Below are 11083 nucleotides of genomic sequence, written 5' to 3' on the forward strand. Positions count from 1 at the left end.
TGAGATCTGGCAGATCCGGGGGATGTTACGAGCAAGCGCAGCCTTGCTCACCATTTCAAAGGGTGCCGTAGGAGAGGAACAAAGGAATCGAACATTCTTTGAGACTCATGAGATCTCTGTGAAGCCATTAGTCTTCAGACCACTCGACCGCTCCGCCGTTTTACAGGTTATTCCTATGAAATTTCCCATCTCTTTCCAAGCTACTTGCTCCCAGCAGAGCCCACGCACTCCGAGTCACTGAGTGCTGTCCTCGCAGCTCATTTTCTCACCGGTAAGTGCTTAGAGACACAAACCTGCATGTCAGGAAAAGCAGCACACCCCTTCTTTTGCTGCAGACAGTCACCAGCCTAGGCAAACAAGTACGCTCAGCACAGCGGCTGCAACAGGGCAAGCTCTCTTCTTCTAGGCAGTGCTCTCCTCTTCCTCCAGTGCCAGCGCCGACAGCCCAAATAACTCAGCTGAACCGGGACCCGCAGCAGTGCTGGGACCTCCCATTCATAACGCTATTTAATGTTACTGTCACGTGTCGGACAGTGCGCCAGGTTCAAACAAGAAGAAAGCAGCAGGCCTTGGCCAGCTACACACTAGTCACCAGCAGTGACAACTTCCCCTAATAAAACATCACGCGGGTTGGGCTTTTTTAAGGAAAAGCGATGAACAGTCCAGCATCTGGAGCAAAGAGAGCACGGCAGTGAAGAGATGCCAGCCTTCAAGGGAAAGCAAGATCAGATGTCCTTGCTGGAGCGATTCCACCGCACGGTGTCCAACAGCTCTAATTAAGCTGTCAACAGTGATGGCCTTCCCCACCTTTGCGCTCCTGGAACACTATCAACAATCTCTGAAGACAGATAGGAAGGGCCGCAAATCCTGTTGACATGTTTTGGCATAGCTTCATTGCCTTCAGCAGAGCTACGCCAGTGAACGCAGGCTGACAAGCGAGCGCTATATACAAAACAGAAAATCCTCTAACAAATATAACACCCTGGCTGTGTTTCCCTGCCTCAGCAGCCCACTAATATTTACTGACTCATTTCCCCTGCCAGTCCTTCCTACACCCCCTTCTGGTCCAGAAGAACATGCTCGTACTAAGGTACGGGCCACCAGCAGGAAAAGTCATCACACCCCTGCAAACCAAAAGCTGGGACCTCCTCAGGGCAGAGGATTTAGTTACACAGAAACCAGAAGGGCTGCCCAGGACAGTCCGCGGATCGCAGCAGATGCTCCCAGCTCAGGGCACCAGCCATCCCGCAGACGCCGGGCCGAGCTGTCCCGTTTGCCTCGGTCCAGCCTGCTCATCCAGCTGCTGCGTGGGGGCCCAGAAACGGGGAGCGGGAGTCCCCTGGCCACACTGCGGCCACTAGCCAGGTGGCTAGTCTGCCGTTGCTCTCAGGGACGAGCTTCCTGATGTGCCAGTTGCACTCAAGGTGTATGAATACTCGCTTCTCCACTCTGAGAAACCTTAGGTTACGGCACAGTCCTCGTTTTAAAATGAATAGTATTCAACCAGATCAGAATGGCAAAGCCCCACACTTTGGAAACACACAGGTCTCCCGGTGAACGTGTAACACGGAAGGTGGAACATTTATATTCTCAGCATCACTAGAGTGTTAAAAAGACTTAAATATCGAAATAAAGAAAGAAGGTGGGAGTGGATCTGCAGTGAACCGGTGCTGTGCCATGGCTCGATTTGCACCTGCGCGTCCTTCCTGCTAAAACACCATTTAACTGATCATGTCACCCTCGTTCTCACCTTGAAATACGGAGGTTAATGGACGGAAACAAGGGAAAAGCAAGGACTTTGTAACCTGCTCTTCAGCTTCTGCTCCAGCTGCAAAACATCTACTCGCTTTCCTACTCTTGGGAATAATACACAGAAAACATGTCAACAAGACCCATTTAAGAGAGCGCAACAGGAACCACCGACATATGTGTGACAAGAAAATAAACTCCAATGTCTTGACAGTCACATCAGCAGCAAGTTTGACATTAATAGGGAGAGTCAGAGTACGTCATCTCCAAAAGAGCTGGACCTCCCTCTCCTTTTAATTCCAGACCAACTCGAAGACCATTGCCCAGCCTTTGAGTGCTGGCCCCAACAATGAGGATGACGAGTTCGGAGCGTGCCCTGAGCGGCTTTATTTCCTTTTCTCTGCTTCTTTCCTGGATGGAATTACTCACTTCCTCGGAGGGAAAAATCATTACAGAACGCACTTTTCTGAGTTCATCTGAGGTTATTATCTGCTCGCCAACAGTGGGTCATTAGGCACCCGTGGAGTTTCCTCCAGCACAGTGGGGTTGCTCTCCTGTGTTGTAGGCTTTTCAATAGGAAGAATAAAGATTGGTTGCTAGACACACTTTTTTTTTTTTTTTAAACCTTTGCTGCAAGCATCAAAGCATGTGGAAGGTATAGGCAGCCTCTTTACAGAACAAAAGCCGACTAGCTGCGGGAGACATTTTCCTATATTGTAGGTCAATTACTATCAAAATCGCCTTTACAATGGAGTTGGACACGGCCAGCTTTCATTCCCTTGATGTCAGGTCCCAAATGCTTTGGTGGCTCGCCTGCCTATTATTTAAAATGAAAGCTGCTTTTCTGTGGCGAGGGTAGGAGCGCATCTCCAAAGTCTAATTCAGAAAAGGTGAGAGCTCCGTTACGCAACTCGGCAGAGAATTAATAACATATCACAGGAGCGTGTGCGATTCTGCCTTGATGGCAACATTTATTTCTACATGTATGCTCAGATAAACCTTTCTTTGATTCAAGAGAAGACTTGACTTTGCTCTCAACATCTCAAAAGCAAAGTTTAAAGTTAAATATTCCCCCAGCTGGATGCAGCCACAGTGTTTAGGGGAAGGAGCCGGGAGCTACGCAGCACCTGCTTCCCATGTCAAGCGGTGGGGCCTGGAGGGGAAGGCGGGAATATGGGGCCAGGAGGATAACACTGCCTCTGTCCTCTGCAATAATAGCATAAAACTATCTCATATACTAATGTTTGCCTATCCTTAGCCTGATTCAGGTGCAAACCTGAATGCATACTGCAGCTTCCCCACACAGCTGGGAAGGGGATACTTCCATGCCTGTTTTGCAGAGAATGACACTAGAGCAAACACAAAAGAGGAGCCACAGAATCCAAAAGTCTCAGGTTCTGGGTCTCCACTTCAGACCTGACAAGTGCCATCACTTCACCCATGCTGGCGTTTGCTGTTGCCGCTGAGGCTGATGCTGCGACATCCCTTGCTGGATCCCACCAGTCCTGAACCCGAACGCTAAAGGAGGGAGCAAACAAAGGACAGTGGAGATCTCTAACCTCTGGCAGGGGTACCTCAAGCTCAGCAAGCCCTAAAAAGAACAGATCTCGTACCTGCCACACACACCTTTCCAAAGCAGTTGAGGAGCCGCATCCCTTTACAAGTAAGTTGATGAACAAATCCCGCTCTCGGCCACGATTTGGGGTGAGAGGAGCGGGGGACGGCCAGAGAGCATGCTCCAACCAGTGACCACACACCGCCAGCCAAAATTCACTGCCTTCTGGACCACAGCACCGAAGCCCAGTTTCTCAGCCTGGGCGCAATTCGTCAACGTCTGCCTCTTCCAAGGAGGCAGCTCTTGCGAACGCCGAGTAAGACCAGCTAGCTGGCAAATTAGCCGCTGCCAGCACGCCCAGTCACACGGACAGCAGCTGCTGGCTTTTATCATGAAAAGTCCACTCAGGGCTTGGATTCCAGCTTTCCAGAGCCTCTGCCGATGGCACCCTTCGAAACACCAGTTTGGGCTTGATTTTAAATGTTTAGTAGCACCTGGCAACTGGAGAAATGAATGTGACTGAAAACCCATGCTGCGATACGGAAGTTCTCCAAAACTGGAAAGCAACAAGCGCTTCCTGGGAAGCCAGAGAAAAATCCTTCTGACACACAGTTAAAATAAATAAAAATAAAAAACCCCCAGAAGGAAACGAGAAAAAAGACCGGTTATTTTTAAAGACTTTTTCATAGCTTTTACTGCAGGCACAGGACTTGAAATGAGCACCCTCGTCAAAAAAACAATACTGACAGCAGCTAATGAAGACTCACATTCGAACAGCGTGATACTTACGATAGAGACAGCCAGCATCGCCTCCACGCTGGGACCACCCCGGGCAGCACCTGTATGCAGTCTGGTGTTTCACCTTGTAGACCTGCTTGTAGCCTGTGTAATATGCTGTTCTGAAACACAACAAAACAAGATACCACCTCGTCAATTCCTGCAGAACAAGGAAACTCAAAAGAAGTTATAACTCTAACTGTGGATGTAAAGAAAATGAGGAATTTGATTTTCAAATGTGCTGACATTTTTTCTCACCTGGACTAGCAACAATTGCTGATGCTAAGAAAATACTTTTGCATTTACTTTAATCAGGGAGAGGAGAGACTGGAGCGTCCAGGTCCTCTGGCTCTTGTCTCCTTTCCTAAACCGTTTCACAGCTCTGAGCTCCTCTCTTAAACTCCTTGTCAACAAAGGAAATGTAAATTTTACACTCAACAGTTCTCAAAAAAGAAGAGCAATTTCAGTCCAGCTTTAGTGAGCGTGAGCAGGCGCCTCAAGGGGTTGGTGAACCAAAAAATCGTCAGAATCCTGATGGGAACATCAAGCCACTCAAAAAGCTCCCTGCAGTTGTGTTTTAAATTAGTAAGGCTTCTACGGATTAAGACTGGCAGAACCGACTCCCTGATGGAAAGGGCTTTCGCCTCCTTGGTTCCCCCTCCGCTGCGCCTGCGATAACCCTCAACTCCGCAGCGACGAGCCCGGTGCTGCAGCCAGCACTGCAGCTGGCACCGGACCCGCCACACCACAGCGTGACTGCATCCCTCCAGTCTTCCAGAAAAAGGTAGAAGCCCTCTCCAGCCTGGCACAGTCCCGGGACGCAACGGCGCAGCAGCCTCTCCTGAAGCCGTGGCCGCAGCCCCACCGTGCGGCAGGGCAGGCGCAGGCTTGGCAGGGGATGCTGCACTCAGGCCGAAGCTGAAGGTCCCTTTAACCAGTCCTACAAGTTACTTCCAGGGTGGGAGTTGGGGTACTAAAGCAGGGATTGATCCGAGGAATAAACAAATAAAAGGAACGTTTTTTCCCCGGAAATTTGGTGCCTTGTGTATGTGAAAATCGAAACACAGATAAAACTTCTAAAGCTGATTTCTGAAAAGGTCCTTTGGCAGAACATGAAACTGCTCCACCAAAGCAAATCAGACAAACAACAACAAATATTTGGCACAGCAGATGCGTTGTACATGTCCACTGAAAATATTTATCCTAACTCCATCTAGTTGTTTGATTTTGTCTGAATGTTTCTACACAAAACCCTAAATATGGGTGAGCCATTAATTCCCCGTGAAGGAAACCTTCGGCTACTCTTCTGTGCCAACCAGCATATGGAAGCACAGCTGAGAAAAATAAAAGCACATACCAGGTTTTTTGTGCGAGCTGTTAACAAATTATGGAGGAAATAAATACTGGTGTTCCAGAAGCAGCTGGGAAAGCAATTTACAGTCACTGGGGCACCGGAACAGCTAGCAATCAGGCGCAGATACCTCTGGATCCTCTTGGTATCAAGAGCTATCACCCAGGGCTTTAACGTGGCAGCAGGGTGCATTGGGGAGCACAACCTGGGTGCGGGGTGGTACTAACACAACAAGCATTCAAAAAAAACCACCTTCCTTTCCATCCAAAACAAGGAAGGGCTGCGTGGCAGCATGCGCTGCTTCCATCTGCCCTGCCTAAGCAGAAACAAGGAGGAAAAGGTATTCCAAGAAACAGTAGCGTAGGACAGCTCGGGGCTAATCCCAGGCTCTTTTCTGCCCCCAACAGCACCCGGAACAACCTCATCTCCACGAGTCTGGGTGGGCTCTATCGGGTGCTTCAGACCCCTGAGTCAGCCCGAGTGGGTTCTCAAGGAGATGCAAATATCTGGACAGCCTCCGTTGCCTGTGGATATCTGGATGCTGCAGACTGGAAAGAACCGCACAGGAGATACTTTATCTTCAAGGTTTCTGTTTTCTTTTGCCTTTTAAAGAGTCCCTGGCACAGAAAATGTTGAAGGAGCCAGAACTAATGGAACCCAGGCTTCAAAATCCTGCCGTGCCCTGCTGCTGGAAAATCCACTTCCAAGCCCCTCTGGGACAGCACTGTCATCCCTCCGGGTTTCATTACCGAGGGCTGAGCAAAGCTACCTTCTGTTGTTACCTACTTCGGGGAAGTTACACACAACCAGCAGCAAAAACACCACTTGACCAGGAGCAAGGAGAAGCGCAGCCCAGAGGCTGCTCAGTTCATCCGCCGAGGAGCGGACGCTGGCTCTCTGAGCAGGCAGGATCGCTGTCCCAGGGGGGCAGAGCAAGGTGGGTTCCGATTTTTAGGAAATGTTGCAATCCACTGCTCTAGGTGCAGATATGAGTCTTATAAAAACAAACGCTACCGGGTTTGGAATGCACAAACTCAGCAATCACCCCCTCGGCTGCTCCCGTCCCCTGCCCACCCTCCCGCCTCTGCCCACCTCCCCTAAACTGCACTTACAGTTTAGGCAAAGCGATGGGACCATAGCAGCATCCGCAGCGTGCCAAGTGTGCCCAGGAGCTTTAGGAAATGAGCTAACGATTATGAACCCTGCACGCCAGTGACTTGCGCTTCAGCCCCTGCGGAGAGCAGCTCCTGGCCGGGCTAGGCAGCAGCACTAAGTGGTGCGCCGGGGAATGGAAAAGCAGATGCTGGATTTTCCTAGTCGCATCCACGAACTCAAAGGTACTGAGGCCAATTTCAGGCCAGCCCTGCGTGTGGCAGATCCTGAAGCCCTTAAGATGCCTCCTGAGCCCCGCGCCACTGGAGCCGGGTCCAACTGGAGCAGCTCCAGCGGGACAGACAGAGGCTGCGTAGCACCCCTGTGAACGCCGAAACTGCATGCTCCACCGCCCTCAGTTGCTCTGCACCAGGGAGCTTGGCAGGAGATTTCAGGACATGGTTTAGTGGGCATGGTGGTGTTGCGTTGATAGTTGGACTTGATGATCTTAGAGGTCTTTTCGATCCTTAATGATTCCATGAGATCTTCCACCTGTTGGAATCAACTTGCTGCAACGTGAGCTCCCAAAAGAAGTTTGGACTGAGGGGGTATGGGACAAAATCTTGCCTGAGGGAAGTTTTGCTGATAGTCCTTTTATTGTACTTGCTTTTACACTTCCTTGGGTGAAATCCCTCGCAGCACCTCTGGGCTTCACCTATTTTCATCAGGAACAGGCTTTTAGCACTGGGCTATCCTGATTTTTTACAACAAAGCACACCTGAAGTTTTTTCATTTCAGTTCCTCGGCTCACAATGTCAAAAACACACATTACAGAGCTAAAAGGACAGCTGGGTCTGAAGAGGACCCAGCCTTTGAAGTAGAAGCAGATAGGGGACCTATCATTTCAAAGTCCTCTCTTAAAACACAGTCAAAAAAGACAGACTCTGTTTGCTCCTTTATTACCCCTACACAGATATCATCACCAAGATAATTACTGGCAATTACAGGTTAGGAGGAATTCCTAAAGTCAGGACTTAAAAGCTGTCTCTAGTCCAGGACACTTCTTTGAAACCACTACTATCATTATTATTTTGTAAAGGCTTGTGACTGCCTAACGAGGCCGGAAGCACGAGCAGAGTACAGAAGGAGGTCGGCACACCGACGTTTGGCTGCTGCGCAGGAAAGAAAAGTGAAGGAAGGAAGGAACCGCTGAAGAAACTGCTTTGCTACCCTAGTGCCAGACCCGCTGAAGGCCAGGTACCAAGTGCTGGATGCTTCCTCCTCTCTCCCTGAAGAGCTGCAGGGAGTCAAGGAGAGCCACCGCCACGGTCACCAAGTCTCCTTGGAGGCTACCGAGCAGTTTCTGAGGCCGTTTCCAGCATCAGAACACAGCCTGGGCAGCAGGACGGAGCTCCCAGCCCTCAGCTCCTGTGCCCAGCCGCTGCCAGTGCAACAGGTTCTCCCCTTTGCAGCTGCAGAGCAAGCGACAAGCTTGCTTCCCCGTGGCTGCTGGTGAGAAGGAATCAATTTTCATCCTGCAAGGAGCAAACCAAGCTTGAAGGAAGAACCCATACCTCCGCTCATAGCCCATGCACCACCGCCGTCCCCCGCAGTCCTGCTTCCACACCTTGACGGCGCGGGTGAAGGCCTGGACGCACGGCTGCCGGTGCCCCACAATCGCCAGCTCCTGCTCCACGCAGATGTTTGGCCTGGCAGAGAGAAACGGAGGTGTAACGGGGGTCTGCACGCTGCTGAGAGAGGAGCGCAGCGCTTCCACCCCTTAAACAGGCACCAGCTACGGGCAACTCCATCTCTTTACCAAAAGAGTAAAAAGATCTTATGCAATACACAGTATTTGCCTCCTCGTTTAATTGAATCAGTGCAGGGAAAAGCAAACTGCCAAGTTGTCCAGCCACAAGCAGTTGCCAAGCGCAGCCTGTCCACCTCCCCCAGAACCTCTCAGATTTCATGCTCTTGTAACCAGAGAGCATGTTAACACCGTGGCACCGGCATCAACAAAACGTACAGTACAATAATGGCTTCTGAACTGCTCATGTCATTAGGCCTTCGCACATCACTTAAGCGCTGGAGAGCCAAAAGGTGAACGTTGCAAACACGTATTTATAGGTGGAGAACAGCCACGCAGAGAGAGGACACGTTGAGCAATCCCCGCTGCGAGTCGGTGGCAGAGACGGGAACCTGGCTCCATCCCGCGCCCCAGAGCCCACGATGAGGCTCCGGTACAGCAACAGAAATCTAAAGCAATACAGTTTTATAGCATCACAACACAGCAAACTTCAGTGAGACTGGGAAGCAGCTGACATTTCACACCTCTAGGTCCCGGGACGCTCTACAGCCCACTTGCAAAACGCAGCAATTACTTTTCCACTGATACGTTAAGGCTAGTTTTTAGCCTTAAAACAGAGAGGATGGATCGGAAAAGAGGTAGCAGCCTACGCGATATGGTAGCACAATAATGTCTATGTTTGTCCCTTCTGTCCACTCACAGTTAACGAAGAATATGTATGCTTTCTTCGCACTCAGGGGGTTATTGTCCTGACTATTGTCATTGCAAACACCAACGATATCTGCATCTTCTAACAGCATCGGGGGGGGGGGCGGAGAGAATTATTCTGCCACTAGAAACGATACACCATTTTATTAATACTGCTTTAAATCAGGATTCTGTTTGCTCATGCAGGGCTAAGGCCTGCAAGACTAATTCTAGTAAATAAACTGCGTAAGTATCATTCAGTGAGCAAGAAAAGTAAGGAAAATACCATGTGCACTCTATTTCTTTCCTCATCCCAACTTTCTTCTTTCACCAAATAGGAGTCAGTAGTTTTAACTAAGAATGAGGAGGGACACATTTGTCCCCAACTTAGTAAGCTATGAGCTGTTCATTATTTGGCACTGATTCTGTTGCTTCCAATTCTTCAAAAGGGACCGGGAGTTTTCACAAAAATACTTTCTGTAAAAGAAGTTACCTAAATAATTTGGACGTGGTAAAGCATAGAGCTTGCAGCTGGCATCTGGCTGCTCCAGGACGTTCAGTGACACCGCCGTTACAGCAAGCCCGGCAATGCCTTTGGGGTTAATGGCAAGTTTCCTCCCCCCTCTAGCTTAGCTCTAAATCTTCTCTCCTCATCCCCACATGTGGCCACTGCCGAGCTGTTTGGCTTGCCAAGCTCCGCACACATCACTTCACCAGCACAACAGTCCCCCGCGCTAACGGCAGCTGCCAGAGAAGCTGGTTTCTGTCGTGAGCATCTCCGTCTGCAGAGAGCTGCGAGCTGATGCAGGGGGTGGTGGTACTTCCCTACCCACTGGACCTCCTCTGCCATTAGCCTGTGGGCACCTCACCTGCCACATCCAAATACAGAACTGAAAGGAACCACGAGAACAAGGTTGGCGGCAGCAGCAGCGTTTTGGTGTCATTCATTACAACAAAGAAAGGTTCTTGCGTGCCCCCAACAGTGGTTGTGTGTGCGGCAGGCACCGGCGGCAACACCGTCTGGAAAGCGACGGCACTTCTCGGGCGCTGGTGTTCGCTCTTCTCCGACACTTCGGCACATGTCTCATCTCCAGTGTCTCATCCAAGGAGTCCTAAAAGTAACTGTCAGGGCAGGAGCACAGAATCCCTGACAGAGGGAGAAAAGGCGTCTTCTTGCAAAACGTTTATCTGCTGAAAAGGACCCGTTTTCAATCAAAAAGTTAAAAACATCAGGGAGAGGAGCTTGGAGTTAGCACACCATGCGACACTGGGCTCGTTCATGACAAGAATTAGAGCAACCCCCCTGCATCGAGAGATCATCTTCTGGCAGGAGACCAAATTTGCAAGGAAGTTTTGCAAAGAAGCCAAATGATTAACACCAAACTGTAACAGTAAAATTTAATTAAAAAGAACAGACTCCATGCTGCTAGAGTAACAGCAAGAGGGGGACAGAAACATGCAGCAAGGGATACATGAAGCGCAATAAAAACAGCGGGTCTGTGAAGAAAGGTCAGCCTATTTACACAACAATCACCTCTTGTGCTCGCACGATGGCGACGGTCCCGTTAAAAATGGTGAGTTGCCTCCTACAAGCAAAGACCATCCAGATTTTCCAATGCCTATTCACCTTTATGTACGTCTGGTACAAGATAAAGAAACGCAGCCCAGCACTCCCGCCCCTTCGCTCGCTCTGCTCCTCCCTTCATCCTCGATTTTAAAATACTGTGTTTAGCCTCTGCTTTACGGTCCCCTGCCCTATAGAAATGCTCCAGTTCTTTTTTCCCCGCTACTTACATATGGGGCTGAAGTTTGTTCCCAGAAGCAAGAGAAGACATTCGCAACGCAAGGACGAATGAGAGTGCCACTGCATGGAACTCCATTGCAGTAGCTCCCCTCTCCCCCCAGGGTGCTTCCAGTGGGTGTCTAGAAAAATCTCACAGCCGTCTCCAGCACGACCTCAAAGGAGGACGCTCCTGGCTGCCTCCTGTTCCTGACTTGCCGGTGGCTCTCTTTCTGGCAAAGGGCAGTGCCAGCAGCACACACGGGGATTCCGGCACCAGGAGAT

The 11083-nt window shown here is 50.1% G+C and overlaps 1 protein-coding gene across 1 annotated transcript in view; it reads left to right on the top strand.

The window, feature by feature from the left end:
• Nucleotides 1–10568: 10568 nt before the first annotated feature.
• Nucleotides 10569–11083, top strand: part of TPRG1L (tumor protein p63 regulated 1-like) — a 6011-nt gene continuing 5496 nt past the window's right edge. Inside the window, 1 exon segment of the mRNA XM_010290557.1 lies at nucleotides 10569–10592. Within this exon segment, the coding sequence (XP_010288859.1) occupies nucleotides 10569–10592 (24 nt within the window).

This window comes from Phaethon lepturus, unplaced genomic scaffold (genome assembly GCF_000687285.1).
Source record: "Phaethon lepturus isolate BGI_N335 unplaced genomic scaffold, ASM68728v1 scaffold34427, whole genome shotgun sequence".
Taxonomy (NCBI): domain Eukaryota; kingdom Metazoa; phylum Chordata; class Aves; order Phaethontiformes; family Phaethontidae; genus Phaethon; species Phaethon lepturus.